Below are 20,546 nucleotides of genomic sequence, written 5' to 3' on the forward strand. Positions count from 1 at the left end.
CAATAAAATAATTTCAAAAATGTTGATATTCCCTCATGTTTTTAAGCATTATCTCAGAAACGTGATTTGCAAGGAGTTTGGCTTGTCTTCGCCACATATTATTTATTAATATTATATAATTTGTTAGACTGATTGAAGAAGAGTGTTGTATAGGACGGCGTAAGAGTCTTGCCTTCCAAAACAACTCGCTCGCATTCATAATGAGCCTTATTTTTTGTAAAGAATCTGGTGTGCATTTGTCTTGTAAAAAGGTTTGCTACTGAAAAAGTGTGTTTAGCAATATATATATATGGCCAAATGATGAATAAAAAAAAATTGGGTATATGTGGACTATATACTGTAGGCTTAAAACCACTCTAAAACCACAGAAGCTTATTTTATTATCAGGGTCCTATCTGAATTAATAATTATATTAAAGTACCGTATTATTATATATAATTACCATATTTATATCCGGTGAGAAATGAGAAGCATTTATTATTGAGAAGGGTTTTTGAGGGGGAGATGTTTATTCGAGGGAGGAGATTATTTTTTGGTTTATGTACTCAATGGATACTTGTACTCAAATGAATCTCACTGTAAGCAACACATAATTATCATCAAAATGTGTTATTGCATTATCATAAAGACTTACTGATCCCAACCAGCTACTGGAGTAGAACATTAATAGAATGTGTTAACAATGATTTTGCTTCCATTTAGTTTTGTTTGCAGTCTTTTAGGAGGCATGTATTTGAGGAAAAACTAAATGCTTTGGGGCGTTTATTCGAGGGAGGCATTTATTCTAAATGAGATTCTGAAGGGGTGTTTATTCAAAGGGTGGAGGATTTTATTTAAAATGGGGCATTCATTCGAATACATACAGTATATACAGTATATTAAATGTACATAATGTCCTTGTGTTGAAACCGAAAATATTAATCTCAGATAAGATATACTCCAAGTATCGAAATACACGCCATCTTGTCGGAATTCAATATTTCGACATTAATTATGTCATCATTCCTGATGATGACAAAATTAATGTCGAAATATTGAATCCTGACACGATGGCGTGCATTCATTGTGTTGGGTTGGTTAATCTGGGTTTGTGAATCAATTTTTAAAATGTTTGTACTATATCTCAAAAAACTGCAGCCAAGCATTATTTTCAACCGATTCTACCTAAATGATAGTTTCGGCAAAGAACATAAATAGCAGAAGAATTAGCTCTTCGCGTAGTTTGCATTAAATTTGATGGAACGTCCGCCCTCTCTAGAATGGAGGAAAATTATTTCATAAAGTGGAGAAACTAATGAAAACAAACGAATCAAAGAGTTATCCAACCAATCAAAGATAAAGCGCCGACACTCGGATGGAGGAAAATTGCTCTCATGGGGGCGTTCCACTATATCGCGAACTGCTCTATCTTTTTCTATTTATTATCGTTGGTTTCAGCGACAAATAAAATGCTGATACACTTCTATTCTGTGCCCGCACCAGTCATCAATCATCTGATCAGAATCCCCTAATCAGTTTTGGTGACGTCATCATGACTATCCTGACTATTATTTGTCACCGAACTGATACTTATCAGATCGTTTAGTTAGAACCGGGTGTCATTTTCCTTTTTTTTTTTTACATCAAGTACTGTAAATGACCCCTGATACATTTTTATCCATTTTATTTCATTATTTACTGCTATTTAGAGCGATATATTTTTCACAGAATATTATATCTAAACTTCGCTGTGTATTTGCATAGTATCTATTAGGTTTCGATGGTATTTGAGTTTCTGTTATTAGAAATGAATGAATAAATTGATTATTTTAAAATAGAAAGATTATGAATAAATCTTTAATTTCTTTTTAAGAATAAAATACAATCACTCAGAATGACAACATTTAATTACAAGACTAAAGATTGTAAAATAGATATTCAACTGCACTGTAAATTTATTATTTAAAAAATGACACAAATATGAATACTTCAATCAGTTTATCACTTTTAAATAATGCACTTTTGCGCTTGGATATTGTTGCTAAAGGTCCCACAAAAGGACACTGTAAAGACATACGTCCTGATGTCTCAACTCTTGAAACTTCCAACAATTTAGGAGTTTGAAATGCTTATTTAATATAATCTATTTTACAGTCCCACAATCTGTAGATATGACAGACTTTCTTTTTCTCCCTGAAAACAGCCAGAGGTTAGAGTTCAATGTAATTATATCAAATTCCTAAAATTCCTAAATACTATACAACCTACCAGTACTAGAGTAATTATAAATTGTACGATACAATGCTAATAACACGAACTAAATAATTAAAAATAATAGGCCTACAGTAATAAAAAATAATTTTATAACACATTTAAATTATACACAAAATCATAGATTTCATAGATAGAAATTGAAAAATAGTAATAAACATAATAATCAGTTGCCTTATTGGAAAAGTTGTAGGCGCTGAATAGAGAACAATGGGAGCCCTCTGTGATTTATTTTAAAATAATTCTATAGTTATGTGCATTGACCAAGGCCTGATAATAAATCTGGAGAGTTTGTATAATATAGAGCGGCAAAAGAAAAAGACTGTTCGCCAGTACGAACATGCAGCATACTGTTAACAGATAACCTCTGAGAATTTGACAGTCCTGTGGAACGTAAAGATAATTGTTGTGAGATTGATGAAGAAAGATAGTGTGGAGCATATCCATATGAGCATTTATGAGTGAGTAGAATAATTTTAAAGTTTAGACTTTTTCTTATCGGTAGCCAATGAAGGTCTTTCAGGATAGGTGAAATATAGTCTCGAAGTTTAGTGAGACAGACAACACGTGCTGCTGAGTTCTGAAACATAGTATAAGTCCCACATTAATAGAGAGTTAACAGAAATGAATTTTAGTGGTGATAAAAGCATGGACGAGTGATTCAGCTACAAAAGGTGAAATTTATAGACGAACAGATTAAATTCGTCTAAGGTGAAAATATCCAGGTTTACAGGTAAAATGATTTTCGAACAGTACACCCAAATTACGTGTAGTAGTTGACGACGGTATTGAAACCCTCTAAGGATATCTGAATTAGGGGAATAAAAAAATGCTCAGTCTAGATTTTGGAAGTATAGTAAGTAGTTCTGTTGTTCGTGAGTTTCATTGTAGTCGTCCATATGATAATGGAAGAAATACAAGACTATTGAATAAAGAGTCGATGCAATGTCAGTAGAGTTATTAAGATCAACATGTTTCATCAGCAAATGAAATTTAATGCCTTGTTGATGTTAGAAAGGCCAGAAGTGTAGCAGATAAACAAAAGGGGCCCAAGTACGCTACCTTGCGGAACACCATGCTTAAAGAAAAACAGTGTGTTGGAAAATTTAGACCCAACATTAGCACTAAGACCTGGAATCAAGGTAAGAGTACTATAGTAAATGGAGATATTGTCAGAAATGTCAAAAGATTCTTTGAGAGTGTTCAGCAATAAAGCGTGATCAATTGTATCAAACGCTGATGACTAATCTAACAAAACCAAGATGACACCTGTGGACCCGTAAAGAGAGAACAAGACGCTATTGGCAATACATACAATTATTTGTACTACAATTTGGAAGAAAGATTTGCCTGTGTGCTGCTAATACCAAATAGCCTAATAAAAAAGAAATACTCTATTAATCTTTCTTTTTTTTGTTTTTAACCTTTATTTGTTGTTAATTATTATTTTAACTATTATTCTTCCATTCTTTTGGCCGAGCCCTTCAGGCTCGATACTAACAAATGTAAAAAATACATCCATTATGATATTAAATGCGTTGCACAGGGTCCAAATTAGAAGACAGTCGAGAATGTACTAAATAAAAAATATATAGGCCTATATTATTATTTTTGTAATAAGGATTAACAGGTAATCTTAATTTTTTTTTCAAATATTTTTCCAACAATCTATCGTTAAGCCTGTATTCGGGCATTAAGATTGCCGTTGGTAAAGAGAATGAAACTGTGATCCCATGCACCTGACCCCAGTTGGATCCACTCCCGCAAAACCAACCTCATCCCAGTGGCAATCCTATACTTAAATACTATATGGTATTTTTCTATTTATCATTACTACAAAAAATGAAAATGTTTATTCGGTACATTCTCGACTGTCTTACAAATGTGGACCCCTTCCGATTTTAGAAGGGTGCCATATGCACTTATCGGGCGAATCGAGTGGCCGCTATAGCTACTGTAGCCTTAACATCGGTGCTGGATCGAGCCGTTCCGTTCGACCAGGGTTCGATTGGTAAAACCAGGTCTTCTCGGATAAGGACTTAAAATAGAGGTCAAGTTAACACGTCATCTGGCTCATGTGCACTTGTTCGAGAGTATATGTTGATGATGCTATGGTTTATTTCAGCCCCTGTCATTGTGGAATGATGTGAACATGTAGGGGCCTCTTTACGGCGGCTGGTAGTCATGGACCACTGCACCCATACGCAATTCAGCACAATGACGCTGCGAGATATAAGTTTCTGTATTCTCGTACCTTTCCCCATTTAGTTTTTTTCTTGAGGTCGTAAATCAACCATCTCTGTTGTTCCAAAATTAGAAATTTCTTCACTATCATTTAACAGAGGTGAGGAATCTTGTTTCGGAATCGCAGCATTTGTGTCGACCACTGCGTTGCTGTGATGGTAACCATAGCAGAAATATATAATCAAACCTAAGTAATAAGAATAAACGCAATGAAAATTCACACAAAAAACCCCCAGAAAGAATAAAGGCCTGTTTACAGTATCACTATAGCGATCAGCGATAAGAAGCTAAAAAGGAATTTTTCATATAGAAAATAAAAGAAATTAGAGAAGTTTTCACACTAGCACGATTCGATTACGATTTATCGTGTATACGATAATACAATATTTTCACAAATAGAATCAAATGACGTCATAAGCATGGGAAAACGATAAAATCGTATGTATGAAATTTTTCAATAGTGTTGATCCAGCAAAATAAAAACCAATAGTACTCACAATAGACCTCAACAACACCGAGGTGACGTCATACCAGACTGGAAATAACATCACCAGTCTACTTGAAAAAGCGAACGGATCGTTCGCGAAACGTAGTGTGAGTACTATTGGTTTTTATTTTGCTGGATCAACACTAATGAAAAATTTCATACAAATTATATTTGGATCCAAATGAATTTATTTCAAAAAAGATAAAATCGTAGTAGTACAAACGATTTATTTTGTGTTATTTTTTATATGAACAATTGCTTTTTAGCTTTTTATCGTTGGTCGCTATCGTCATAGTGTAAACAGGCATTTAGGCTTTCTTATAGAAAATTGTTCATGTAGAAAATAAAATAAATAAGAGAAATGTTCACACTAGCACGATTCGATAGCGATTTATCGTGTATACGAAAAAAAAAATTTAATAATTATTTCACAAATCAAATCAAATAACATCATGATCATGGGAAAACGATAAAATCGTAGTAGTACCATACGATTTTGACGATATTTGATTTGATTTGTAAAATTATTTTTTTTTATCATATACACAATAAATCGTTATCGAATCGTGCTAGTGTGAACATTTCTTTTATTTTCTACATAAACAATTGCTTTTTGGCTTTTTATCGTTGATCGTTATCGTCATAGTGTAAACAGACGCATTTAGGCGTCGTTCCTGATAATGCTTAAAAATAGCGAAACGTAGAATAAAAATGGCCTTGTCAATTTATGGGGTGACATTCACACTAATTAATTTTTCTCAAAAAAAAAACAAAAAAAAACAAAAAAAAAAAACAGTAACCACCATTTTTTCCACCGTTCCCCCAGTTTTTGAATATTCAAAAATCTGCCATTAATAATCTCATTGAAGTTTCCGTTTTTCGTCTCAACCACCATCATTATGTCCTAGAAAAATCAGTTGTGCAGCATATTATTTTTTCTCCGGGGCCTGGCTTTACTATTAATTTGTTTTACAGTACAAATCATGATACTTCTAATATAAACCCTGTGTCACTATTCTATTGTTGTTTAGGGATGGTTACAATTAGAGTATGAATTATCTTAAAATAATGACAACATAGATATATTTGGGTGTGTTTTGGTTGTGTTTCCTCCCCATTAAGATTTAAGCAGTACATAAACGATGTTTTACAGTTATATAGTGACTATAAAGTGAAGGTGGTACATTCTTCTCGATTTAGAGATAACGCTCTCACAATTAAAATAAAAATTAATGACCATTAAAATGATAAGCAGAATAGTAATGAAGTGGAAGGATGTAATGAGAAGAAAACTGCATTTGCCCCAATACATTTTATTTCATTTCATTTATTTCGCCTTTTTTTTTTTTTTTTTATCAAATAATAGCCAAAATTAGATAAAATACAATTTATAAACTGGTGGCAGCCACAGTGTGTGCGCTGAACTGTGGAGATCTCTAGATCTCCGGTCAATTGGCATTACTGCTCTGCTTGTGTTTTAGCTGGAGGGCTGAAATACAAGTTGCGATAGTGCACCGTCTTTCGGATAAGACCTTTAAGCCGCTGATCCCGTGTGCAAAATATCCAATGTTTACATATGAACACAGTAAGCTTTTCGGAAAATAGTAGGGATTGTCTCCCGGTGTACTGCCTCCAATTCACCACCAGAAGGACCACACTGGAAATAATTCGTCGGACTTAGTGGGTTACCATTTGTGTGAGATTCACACCAAAATACTCCTTCCTTCCATCATTAGTGTAGAGAAGATATTTATTAATGTATTGCCATTCAACAATTTACTTATCTATAATATCTCAAGAATACAAACCTGCTAACAACCAGACAAGAAATTTCGACCAGGATTCGGCTGGAATATTCACCAAGAGACAAATGTTGCACAGGATAGAGATAAATGGAGCAAACGGAACCCATGGAACCTGTAACAAAAATCACTAATATTATTAATATATAATATATATAATATTAATAACATACAGTATATATATATATATATATACATATACTTACATACACACACACACACACACACACATATATATATATATTAGATGTGTATAAGAGACAGATATATATACCGAGACTACTCATCACACATTTGGGTTGGGAATCGGAGATTTTAAAGCAATTATAAAATTGTTTAAGTACTGCACTTCCTACCGAAATCGAATTCACACTATACGGTATGCCGATACAACACTAGTTTTCGAAGCACACCGTGAAACGGAGATACAGCCTTTTCCTAAAGACGAGAGCGCTTCAAAACTTACCTTTATAGGGGGGTCGTCGTTATTTTTATGGTGCAGCAGTATGATACCAACACTTACAATCGATATTATAGAGAGTACTGACATCAAAATCAGGGTTAGTCCTTTATTTATGAGTGTTGAATATTTGAAGAAAATAAGCAAAAAACACCATGAACATATGATGAATATGGCAAGACAAATCACTACCACTCGTCCTGGAATCTGACTTTCAAGAAAATGCAGATATTTGAATTTCTCTTTCAATGTACCGCCTATTATTACTGGTTCATTTTCCTTTTCCGAGGCTGTCTCCCCCTTGTCTATTTTGAAGAACATACTGTTTTCTTGAACAGGCCTGTAGCGGAGAATTACCACTAATGCAGCCACAACAAGGTATGACGTAATGCTACCGATATTCAATAGATCGACAAGGGAATCAAATGGTATAAGTAAGGCGACGAAAAATGTTACTACAAACGAGACAATTGTTGAAGCTATAGGTACTTGATTGCGAGAGACACTTGCTAGAAACGAAAACAGAAGTTTGTCAACTGCCATTGCATAGGTAAGTCTGGTGACTCCATACATACTTGTGAGTCCACACCCTGTAATCCCAAAAAGGATTCCTATGGTTATCAGGTATGTTGGAAATACGTCTCCATATTGCATAAACGCTTCTGGAATGGGTGAAAAATGATTGATTTCCGTCCAAGGAACAATCAAAGTAAGGCACATTCCAGATGCAATTGCAAAAATAGCATAGACTACAATACACAATACCAGTGCAATTGGTATACTCTTCATAGGATCTTTGCATTCTTCACTTGATGTACAAATGACTTCAAAACTTCCAAAAAGAAAAAATAGTTTTGCAGCTCCCGCTATTACACCTAGCATTCCAGTTGGCATAAATCCTCCATAGTTGCTCCAATTTGATACATCGATATACTGCAAACTGTATCCGATGAACACAATCAAAACTGCCATCAAGAAATATATCATAACATTTATAAACTTTGAGAAACTGCTGATACCACATAATAGTACAAGAGTATATAAACAGATGAACATACCGGCTATTATATTTGGGTAATGAACGAAGTAGGGTGACTGCCATTCGTGTCCACGCAGCAACAAATCAACTGTGATATTCTTCATAAATCCATTGAAAGTTGTGTCAAGTATCATGGAAAAGGTAGATGCAACGCTAGTAGTAGCTGCCATATATTCCAAAATCATTGCCCAACCTATGACAAAAGCCCATATCTCACCGGCCACCATGTATACATATACATATGCACTTCCAGATCTCGGGACTCGACTGCTCAACTCTGCGTAATTGAGAGCAGACAGTAGGGCACAGATCGCTGCTATCAAGATAGAAAGAGTGACGGCTGGGCCTGCTAAAGTGTTTGCTACAGAACCGACCAATATAAATATACCAATACCCATATTATGAGATAGACCTAAAGAGGTCAAATCAAATGTTGTCATATATCGCTTTAAGTCGGTGTCCAACGTGTTGACACGTAAAATCCTGCGACGGTTAACATTTTCTTTGAAACCTCTCAGCAACTCCATTATTACAGATTGACTCTATCTCCAAACAAGTGGTGGTGAAAGGTATGGCATTGGGGCTACGGTATTATAGGCCTAAATAATAGTCAATTTGTTAAGTGATGCTTGAAAAATACAATCGAGTTTGTCAGTTATTCAAGTGCTTATTCATGGGCACTAGTGCATTACCGGTTACACTGTGCTTAATATTAGGTCAAATAAAAGCCGTAGCAAAGCTTAATTTTAACAATAGCCGATGAAATCAGAAATTTAAAAATAGGTCAAATTTACAAGCTATGTCAATATTTGCAGAGGCGGCGCCAGGAATTCTCCGAAGAGGGGTCCAAGCTCCCCGACAAGGGGTTTTCCCCCTCCTCCTCCTCGGAGAAAAATTGTATTGAATATTCTTTATTTAAAATGATAAATTGATAGAAAACCATGCAGGTCAAGAGGCCCCCTGTCGGGGGTACTTACCACTTGTCGGAGGTACCAGCCCCCTGTCGGAGAAGATCTGGCTTTACCACCGCAACCCATACGATCGTGCTAGTATACAGCACCTCGTACATACGGTAGCACTGCTCGCACTAAACAGTTTTTAATCCCTAAATTGACAGCTTAGTAAGGCATACTTAAATAGTACTTTCGGCGGTCGGGATTTCAATTTTCCCCGAGACCTCTTGCTGGAAATTCCCTGACAGGGGAGTCCAAGCGGGGGTCCCTTGCCCCCTGGATCCCCGCTAGCGCCGCCCCTGATTATTTGTATGTCTTTGCCATTGTTATTGTCATTATTATTTTCATTTCCATTGTCACTAAGCATATTATCATAATATTATCATCATTATCAGTATCATCATCATCTTAATTTTCTTTCCTTCTCGTTCTTCATCATTGCTGTCATCATCATGCTCATCGTGAGCGTCAGCATCATTTATGTAAGCTATGATTCATCTTTCTTTTATAAATTGTTAAATTATTATAAAATATATCGGTGGTACTGAATTCATTGCAAATTGTCATATAAAATTGAAAATCTATTAATGAACCAATGTTGGGTGATTTTGATTCTGGAATAAGAACCTGAGAAAAGTTTAGTAATGACGTTTCGACACTGTTTATTGTTGAATTAGGTTTAACAGATCAACCAATAAATATGTAAGAATTTAACTTCACTAAATAATATCTTCATTTCCTCCAAACTTACAAGGTCATACAAAAAAGAAAGGGGGGGGGGGTGGAGTCAGAACAAAGGATACCTGATGTTTTTGTCTGCCCTGACATAAGCGACTCAATAAATAACTATTGACATATCAAGATGAGACAAAAGCGCATTCTTAAAAGAAAAATTGAATCGCATTGACGAATTTCTATTGGGAGGGGTCCACAACGCTGGCACACGGCCGAGAAATGAAAATCTAATGGTATTCACTGAACAAAAGAAATGGAGATATTAGGAATGTCCCCTCCCCCACATCTAGATGTGTATAAGAGACAGGACCTAAAGAGGTCAAATCAAATGTTGTCATATATCGCTTTAAGTCGGTATCCAACGTGTTGACACGTGAAATCCAAACTAAAGTACCGTAGCTTTTTTCTTTTCTTCAAGAGAATGTAATCGAAGTTTATCTAATCAAGAATAATTTAAATAATTAACGCGATCATTGTCAAAATAATGTTGGTTGACTAGTAAGAATCGAGTAAAGTCTTTTTTAATCCTCTCAACTATATCAATGTTAACTTTCATATATGGATTCCAAATTGGACAGGCATATTCCAGAATAAGGCGACACAATGTAGAGTACAAAATCGATGAAATGTTAGGGCGACTAACAGTGCGTTTAATGAAACCAATGGTTTTGGAAGCCTTGAAACAACTAAAATAATATGTGAATGCCATTTATGAGGTCTGATTGATTTATAACAGCAATATATATGTGATTGTTAACAAAAGTTAATTGGAAACCAAAATTGTAAGTGAAATGAAACGAAATTAAGCCGCGAGAAATAAATAAAAGAACTGATTATACTGACTCAATTGGAAGTTGCCTGAAATATTATTAACATGGATCATTAGTTTTATCTATGATATGTCTGAAAAGTTCGTTACAACTCCTCCTTTTAGTCAATGTTCATCGAACATGTCGTCTTCCTCAAGGGATTAAAATAGGCCCAAAACATGTTCCTGGCTTTAACTGATTAGCAATGAAAATCCAGTTTAGGCCGCTGTTATCACAATTTGAGTGGCGGTATTCATCAAAAACACAGTCTATATAATCTCATTATAAGGTAATGAAAATTCATTACCTCATAACACCCAGAAGCTCTCTGTGTCGCCAGCAGTGATGTACGTTTTTTAAGTTACAGGATTGTTTGTGTTAACGTTCGTATACTCATTATATGAGTAAATGGTTTGTTTCGTAACTATCTAAATATTTCAAAAAGTGATTGCAGCACGAGAAATACTACAGTGCAACTATAATGACAGTTAAGCTGAAAAAAAGATGACTAAAACAGGTCCGTATCCAGGTCAGTGGGGGGGGGGGGTGGATGGTGCGATGAGTACGTAATGGTACGCACCGCCCTTTCCACTTCCAAACCGGAAAAGGTCCACATTATTAAGACAATTGAAAATGTACTATAAAATGTCTTATTTTCTGTAATAAAACTTACAAGGGGAATCAATAGTCATTTTAACCACTGTAATCTATCGGAACCCCTATAATGCCCAACAATACCAAAGCTACGATCCAACAGGCTCCTCCTCTTGACCCTGTCTGGTTCTAGCGATCCCCATACACCGTTGGTTTATTTTTACCAATTTTAATGTAGCTTCGGGTAAATTTTAAAGTTGACTTAATCCAAATAATCCAAATTTAATCCTTTTGCACATTTTACCCGTTCCTGTTTTGCTTGTATTTTAAATAATTTTGAATGGTTTTAAATGCTTTTTTTTATATAGTTTTATTGTGAACGCACCGCATGACGTGTGCCACTGATTCAAAAGTGTATTTTTCAAATAAAGTTATTATATGAGGACTTGCAGAAATCATTAAAATTAGTCTTTTAGTTCTTCAAAAGTAGGCCTACAGAAATTTTGCAGGGCTTTTCGCTGCAAGATCAAGGTGGTGGCTCCCTGGCCAAGCTTGCATAAGTTCCTGTCTTCCTAATTGCTTGATTTGTTCTGAAGATGTTATAAATGATTAAATATAGAAACCACTCAAATTAGTTTACCACAACATCGAATCCACTGTATATTTTTGCCGGGGCCTTCGCACCTGCACTCCGACCAGGGGGCCTTTTGTGGTTTCCTGTCCATAACCATGGGCTCACTTTGCACTCAATAATCCCTTGAAAACGTGCCGTTGTCATTACTATTATTATAATCATAATCATCATCATTATCATCATCATCATCATCATCCACAACAACAAAATTTATCAAATTTATTGAAGCTCTAGTTCCGCCCATTGTCTGATTGTTAGGGGATCCGTTTCACAAGATACAGTACCGGTACTAAGTATCCAACAGGCATCGTGAGGTCTGGATTCGCGCAAAAGCACTGGACAAGGCAATACTTTTAATCATGTGTGCTAACCTACCGTATACCCGTTTCAACAATTTGTGACTTGGTGCAAAAACTTGACAAATTTAACTGCTTCAAACGCTTAGACTTCCGTTTCATTTTCAAGAAAGCAATTAATAACTATTGAAATATCAAGATGAGACAAAAGCGCAATGAAATCATTGTCAAGAAAGAAATCTGTTGGACTGAAAAAAAAACTGTTGAACTTGATTTCTCAACAGTATAGGAATGAATGTAGAAGACCTAGAATCAGCACTAAATACGGCGATTTTCGGCAATCATGGAGATCTAATTAATCGCTGTGAGGCAGCATAGACAATAAAACTTAAAAACACTGTTTTTGATGTATTTACTTTACTTTAGTTAATTAAGCCATAGCGATTGTGCCGAAAATCATTTTTTTCTTTAAAAGGTTCTTTCTCATAGGCCTACTTCTCAAATTATAATAAAGGCACGCACAATCGCGTCTTGTATCAGAGGTAATTCAGATGTTTGTGAGCAGCAATATTGGTATCTTGCTTTAAGATAAGATATACTCTGGCTGTACACAGAGCTCTTTTGTTAAATGTGGATCATTTACGCATTTCATTTTAACAATTTCCATTCATCTTCCTGACTTATGAATTTACATTACGGCCAAAAGGTGGAGGAACCAACCCCTTAAAATGTGTTCCCTGTACCCCCCCCCCCCCTTTGCGCCCATGATCATTATTAAAGTTAATGTGTTGTATCTGAAAAATTCATATTGCTTTTTAAATGTTACCTTTTTAGATGTTACTGTATAAATAGTATTCCTGTCCTCCATGGTTATGGTACTGATACTGGTATTGGGTGTTTACATTGCGCCTTTCCCTTGCGGTTATGACGTGCAATCCAAGCCTCAATAATTCAAGAAAACAATGGTAGGCATAAAATCAGTCATTATTCAGGAACCCGAAGCATCACATACAGTCACACAAACAACAAAGACAAATAAACAGATTACAACAATAAAAACACAAAAGGAAAAAGCAGCAAAAAGAGACTTAGGCAAAAAATGTAAGTCTTGAGAGTGCACGTTTAAAAAGATTAGGATCTCAGATATCTCTAGGTCAGTTGGAAGATTATTCCAAAGTTTAGAAGCATAACAAGGAAATGAAAAACCTCCAATTCTCTTGTTGTAACGTGGTTAATGAAATGTACAGACGAAGAAAAACGTGTTGTACGTGTAGGGATATGTTGGTCGAGAAAACCATATAAATAGTTAGGAGAAAAACCATACATTTGTGAACAGTGAGAATAATTTTGAAAATAATTCGATTTAACTCGCAGCCAATGAAGTTCATCGATGAGAGGAGCAGAGTGTGTACGAGGATCACATGAAAAGACTAAGCGAGCAGCAGAGTTTCGCAATTTCTGCAGTCTATCAATGTCTTTCTTGAAGAGACCACCATAGAGTGAGTTACAATAGTCAATTCGCGATCATAGTACGAGGGCTCTAACTGCTGCATATGACAAGTATCTTGATTAACAAATCTTCGAATCCTCCACAAGTTACGCAAATTGTACCGTACACTACTACATACCTTACTCACTTGAGAACTTAATTCCAGTGTGGAGTCAAATGTGAAACCCAAGTTACGAGCATTTTTAGAGGCTTTATGAGAGATCCATTAGCATTTTGATATTCCTAACTGATGATGATGAATGAAATATTATAAAGGTATTAATCATCCTTAAGTATTCTCATGAGCTTGTTAATCTACAGTTTGAATATTTGCTACTACCACCAAGATCTGCACCCACGGCGCCTCCACGCGTGGTTTTTTTTTTTATTATTATTAAAAAGAAAATAATAAGGCAACGTTTATAACAATATACTTCATAAGGGGAGCTGTTTCTTGTTGGTTAAAATGTTTGCCTGCCAATTCATGATCCTTACTTCAAATTATGACATCCCTCATCATGCAATCCGTTTCTCTTTTTTTAAGTATGACATTGATGCGCTGTAGTTTAAGTTGTTTCTTTTATTTATGTTTGTATATAGATAGAAAATTCCGCATTAAAAGATGAATTGAATTGTATATACACTTACTTTTATCGGAGGATCGTCGTTGTTTTGATGGTGCAGCAGTATAATACCAACACTTCCAACAGAACCAAGTGAGAATACGAAGATTAATATCAGAGTTGGACCTTCACCTAGGACTGTATGATATTTGAAGACAGCGAGGAAACAACACCAGGAACATATGATGAATGTGCCAAGACAAATCACCACTACTCGTCCGGGAATCTGACTTTCAAGAAAATGCAGACATTTGAATTGCTTTTTCAAAGTACCGCCTATTACCGACTTTCTATTACTCTCTGGTGTGTCTTCACATATTGTTTTCTCTTGGTCTAATTTGAAGAACATATCATTTTCTTGTATTGGCCTGTAGCGGAGAATAACAACCAATGCAGCCACAGCAAGGTATGATGAGATACTACCAATATTTAACAGATCCACAAGGGAATCGAATGGTAGAAAGAGGGCCACGATTAAAGAAATTATTCCCGCGACTATTACTGAAGCTGCTGGCACTCGATTGTGTGAGAGATTGGCTAGGAACGAGAACAGAAGTTTGTCAACAGCTATTGCGTACACAAGCCTGGTCAATCCATACATACCGGTAAATCCAGACCCTGTAATCCCAAAAAGCATACCTACAGTTACCAGGTATGTTGGGAAAACGTCTCCATATTGCATAAATGCTTCAGAAATTGGTGACGCCTGACTGATTTCCGTCCAAGGAACAACCAAAGTAAGGCACAACCCACATATCATTGCAAAAATAGCATAGACTACAATACACAATACCAGTGCAATTGGTACACTCTTTATAGGATCTCTGCATTCTTCACTTGATGCACAAATGACTTCGAAACTTCCAAAAAGAAAAAATACTTTTGCAGCTCCCGCTATTACACCTAGCATTCCGGTCGGCATAAATCCTCCATAGTTGCTCCAATTTGATATATCGATATACTGTAAACTGTATCCGATGAACACCAACAAAATGGCTATCAAAGAATACACCATGATATTTATGAACTTTGAGGAACTGCCAATTCCGCTTAATAGAATAACAATAAATAAACAGATGAACATACCGGCTATTATATTTGGGTAGTGGACGAAGTAGGGCGACTGCCATTCGTGTCCACTCAGCAGAAGATGAACTGTAACATTCTTAATAAGTCCATTGAAAGTTGTATCAAGTACCATGGAAAAGGTAGATGCAACGCTAGTAGTAGCTGCTATGTATTCCAAAAGCATAGTCCAACCTATTGCAAAAGCCCAAATCTCACCGGCCACCATGTATACATATACATATGCACTTCCGGATCTGGGGACTCGACTGCCCAACTCTGCGTAATTGAGAGCAGACAGTAGGGCACATATCGCTGATATCAAGATAGAAAGAGCGACGGCTGGGCCTGCTAACGTTTTAGCTACAGAACCGACCAATATAAATATACCAATACCCATAGTATGAGATATACCTAAAGAGACCAAGTCAAATGTTGTCATATACCTATTTAGGTCGGTATCCAACGTGTTGACATGTAAAATCCTTCTACGGTTTATATTTTCCTTGATTTTTTTTAGCGTTTCCATCGTAACAGCAAATTTGTATTAGGCCTATAAAGACTAAGTTTATACCTGTCTGTGCAAGGGTCAATACGTGTAGTTGTCTGTTGAATTGTACGCACGGGAGAAAATCTGTTGCATTGATTCCTGTAGGCAATTTTTACGACATCCCTTAACGCATGCGCTGTAAAACTAAAACTAATTATGATTTACAAGGCTATATTGGAGGATATGATACTAATTATTTGAAAAAGAATGCGTTTGTAAATAAATCTTTTACCAAAAATTATAAAAGTGCTGCCTCTTTAGATATTATGTCGGTAGGGCTATGGCAAAAAAGGTTCGTTTGGGCTTGATAATTATAATAAAATAAAAACAATAATGATAGCACATTTCTAAAGCGCCTTTTAAGGAGGTCTCACAGCGCCAACATGATGATGAGTATGGTGGAGGTGGTGATGGTTACGATAATGATGATGATTATGATTGTGATTATGATGATAATGATAATGACGATGATGTGTTTTACATTTGTACTATAATGTCGTGTAAATATTGCGGCAGAGGTCATGACAATGAGCGTATTACAGTGTAATCGATAGTCTTTTCTTATTTTACATATTTTCAATCTGTAAACAATACGCTTGAAGTACGAAAAGTGTTTATTTATTTTATATTCTATTTCCATTTTTTCAGTAGGTAGTTGGTATGTTTACATCAACACATAGACCTATTCGACCATCACATATTCGTGCATCCCAGTATACCGTTAAGTACCCTCTACATTTTGAAACTGGTTAATTAGTAAGAATTTCATAGCCATATGTTTACGAGTAGTGCAACGTAGCAAACTCTGATGCAATGCCCGCACAATTCATTGAAAGTGACTACGGTATATTATGTTCTTTGTCTTCACTTCACTGCATTAATAATCATAGCATTTACTATAGGAAGTACGCGTTTTAGTGCATCTTTACATTGTAACAACAAAACACTATTGAAATTACCTGATAAATACCATAATAAAACAAGATCAATAATACGAAACAAAATTGCACATGTTTGATACCTTTCTATCTATTATCTGGCGAGAGGATGACCTATTTGCCAAATATAAATTTGATTGTTAAATTAGTAATCACTAACTTCAATTATAATTATTAGACATGATACCGTTAATGAATAGGACACACAAAACGAAAATGTCTAGTTGAGTTAGCAATTAGTTATCTCATTACAATTTTTTTTTTTTACAAAACAAAATTTACAAGCTTTTTTTTTTGCTTTTTTTTTTATAAAACAAAATTTAAGATTCATTAGAGATAAAAAATAAAATCAACTGTGTAATCAATGCCTATACTTCACGAGATATGAGTTTTCGTTCAGATTGGCGTAATCTGGGCGGAATGATTTACCACTTATAATTCTTTTCACCATTCATCATAGAAACCTCTTTGATAGTAGAGATTAACTCTCTAACAAAATTGGTGAGAGGTGTCCATCAGTTTGTAGATTGAGTTAGCCCATTTGATTTTGATTTGATTTCTTTTTCGGTACCATCAAACATAAGAAATATAAACTTACAGATTAAAATATGAAAAGGCCAAATAATTACATACTTGTTTAAAATATGTTATTAAGCCCTTTCACCATTTTAAAAGAGCATAATCGAAGGTAACTATTTATTTATATTTATACTTTCAAAAATAGATCTAGCACAAACGATTAAACATATATAACATTGTATAGCATATACCGTAATTTCCATAAATCGCCAATAAATCTCCAAAGACCCAAAAGCGATGGAAATGTTTTGGATCCGGTGTTCATGAACACACAACCATTTTTTACAATTTTTGACTTAGACATTCTTCCAGAATTTGATGATGACAGCGTTTCTCATACTAAGCTAATAAACAATCAGTACTCGACACCCTTTACAACTGGACCAATGATAATGAACTTAAGCTTAACCTTTCCAAAATGCAAAGTGATATTAGATTTAGCTTTGGTCGTCGCCTCCACATCTCAATGAAACTCTTCCTGTTGTAAACTCAGTAAAGTTACTGGGGGTAGTGTTTGATAGTGACCTCAAGTGGTCAAGTAATACTGACGCTATCATTGCCAAAGCCAATTGTAAACATTTAATTTTGTGGTCATTGAGGAGAGCCGGTTTCAATTGAATGGCGATTGAGCGCATCCAAACTCGGGTTTGTCGGTGCATTCTGGCCGATGAATTCACTAGTTATGGTGATGCCCTTTCGCATCTTGGACTGGAGAGACTGGCCGACCATAGGGTCTCACTATGTACACAATTTGCTACAAAAGCTGCAAAATCTAATAGAAACGTTCTAAACTTGTAAATGTCCACTCGTTTCCAGTAAATAGTATTGTACTTAAACCAGATTGTCTTTTCTCATGAAATTGAATAAGAACGACCTCGCCAGATATTTCACGTTTAGCAGAACTACATTATCAGGCCGAAATATACTCCCAAAGCAAACGTCATTAATTTGTATTTTTAAACAAGGGTACACAATAAACCTGGTTACAAAACACAAACTTTTTTACACCTTGTTCAATTTTTTGTTTTTTTAACATCATAAAGCAAACATGCCGTCCGGCAGGTCATTAGTTCTGTATGTTGTTCAGAAGTTAAGTATTAATAATCAGAAATGTATGTAGTTGCAGCATGTCACATCATTTGGCTTGACCCTTTAACACTTGTGTTTGATCATGCATTGGAGACCATTCTCTTATTACACAATCAAATGCTTTTTGGATGTTTAGTAAGGCTGGATGTAATGAATTACCGATATGCATTTATTAGTACCAGCACAATCCTATAATAAGTGATTTCTACTATTGTATTTACTGTCGCATTGCCAATGCGTTTAAAACTATCTGAACAACCATTGGTACCTATTCCATTTCAGGAAACATAGCTTTATTCCTGTAATCTTTTGATTATTTCCAAATCTCCAAAATCCTTGCTTAGAATAATACAGGTGTCCCCCTAATTAAAGACCCCTCCAATTAAAGACCATCTCCAATCACAATTTTCACATTTTTTAAATCTTTATTGTTCTAATTAGCAGTGGCGTAACAGGCGGGGGTGGGGAGCAGGGGGCACACTGCCCCCCCTCCCCTTGACGGTTTTTACCGGGCTGACCAAGCTGTCGTACTGGGCTGGGTAATAAGAGAAAAGAAAGTTGGGAGAGGGAGGGAAAGACAAAGAAAGGGAAAAGAAAAGGAAAGGAAAATAAAAAGAAAAAGAAAATGAGAAGAGAAAAATAAAGACAAGAATAAAAAAGAAAGATAGGCCTATCATAATGACCAGACTCAGAAAACCCTGCAAACCCCTGCTTCACTTCAAAAAGTGTCCATAAAGCTCCTTTGATCTAAGCTACCAGATGTTCTCCGCAGTGGCATAACCACCGGGAGACTAGGAGAAAATATCCATCTGTGGAAAATCTTTCCCCACCCCTTGATAATTGCCCTTTTCACCCCCTGAATGTGGCCAAAAATTTCAAAAATTACGCATTTTTTTGTTGTTAAAGTAGGCCAATTTCCTCTCAGAAATTGCACATTTTTGGGGGAGTTTCGATCAATTCCGACGAAATTAGAAATTAGGATTAAGACCGCAAACAATTTTTGCCCGCTTTGCGCGCATATTTTAGAGTTAGCCTTCTAAGTTATTTAAACACATAATAGTCCCAAACTCAAGAAAGAAAATTTAAGGTAGATCGTTTTACAGAAGGGCCTCAATGTGTAATGATGGTGAAAAAATATGTTTGTAATAAATAAAGCCATAATGAAAATGCTTATATTCAGTTTCAAAGGGCATATATGGTGGACGACGAGAGTTGCTGGTACCGGGTAACCGGGTAGCACAGACACGAAGGGACCCTTAGGGGCGGCGAAGAAAGTCATTGATCGAGTTCCTAGTCCACATATCAAGCTCCCTGAGCATCTTACATTAGATGGATATGTGCGCTATATAAAACTACACTATTATTATTATTATTATTATTATTATTATTATTATTATTATTATTATTATTATTATTATTATTATATAACATAAGCCCTAAACTAAAAAATAAATTTTTTCGCATTTCTGGATGTGAGAACTTGTGCTTGTCTTCCTTTGCCTTCTAAGTTATATAACACATATAGTCCCAACTCAAATAGAAAGAACATTTAAGACAGATCGTTTTACCTAAAAGAAGGGCATCAATGTGTATTGATGGTGAAAGAGTTTAGTTTCAAACACACGTGTGTGGCCTATATTATAAATAAGATAAGCCCTATGTCGTATTGTTTACTATATGGGGAGGGGGTGGGGTGGGTATGATAAATTACTAACCGGGAAAATTATTACCTTTGCCTCCTCTTACCCAAGACCCATGTTACGCGCCTGCTAATTAGAGACCAATTCTGCTAAAGACCATGGAAATCCCAGTCCCCAAAGTCGTCTTTAAATGGAGGGAGACCTGTATATGCTGATATTTCTTCATCTTGATTTAAAAAAAACAACAAAACAAAAACAAATGTATCCAAG

At 35.5% G+C, this 20,546-nt stretch overlaps 1 protein-coding gene across 2 annotated transcripts; it reads right to left on the bottom strand.

Moving 5' to 3' along the window:
* Positions 1–74: 74 nt before the first annotated feature.
* LOC117110978 (uncharacterized amino acid permease YhdG-like) lies at positions 75–16,089 on the bottom strand. 2 transcript variants are annotated; one of them, XM_033253830.1, is made up of 3 exons: positions 14,441–16,089; positions 6,790–6,898; positions 75–4,681 (listed from the first exon to the last, which is right to left on the bottom strand). In XM_033253830.1, the coding sequence occupies exons 1-3, from the start codon at positions 16,007–16,009 to the stop codon at positions 4,515–4,517; spliced, it is 1,845 nt and encodes a 614-aa protein (XP_033109721.1). In that variant the 5' UTR covers positions 16,010–16,089; the 3' UTR covers positions 75–4,514. The 2 variants fall into 2 exon arrangements, with proteins under 2 accessions (XP_033109721.1, XP_033109722.1); XM_033253831.1 differs by lacking the exon at positions 14,441–16,089 and adding an exon at positions 7,250–9,498.
* Positions 16,090–20,546: the final 4,457 nt, after the last annotated feature.

The sequence above is a fragment of the Anneissia japonica genome, unplaced genomic scaffold (assembly GCF_011630105.1).
Source record: "Anneissia japonica isolate Jap-2015-1 unplaced genomic scaffold, ASM1163010v1 scaffold573_len2283161_cov171, whole genome shotgun sequence".
NCBI classification, from domain to species: domain Eukaryota; kingdom Metazoa; phylum Echinodermata; class Crinoidea; order Comatulida; family Comatulidae; genus Anneissia; species Anneissia japonica.

Bases quoted from the DNA above. Each gene is read 5' to 3' on its own strand.
- LOC117110978 (XM_033253830.1), bottom strand. From the start codon at position 16,009: ATGGAAACGCTAAAAAAAATCAAGGAAAATATAAACCGTAGAAGGATT. The intron at 6,899-14,440 runs GTAAGTGTATAT...TTTTTGTTACAG, and splicing joins ACGACGATCCTCCGATAAAA to GTTCCATGGGTTCCGTTTGC. The intron at 4,682-6,789 runs GTTTGTATTCTT...CTTATTACTTAG, and splicing joins TCTTGTCTGGTTGTTAGCAG to GTTTGATTATATATTTCTGC.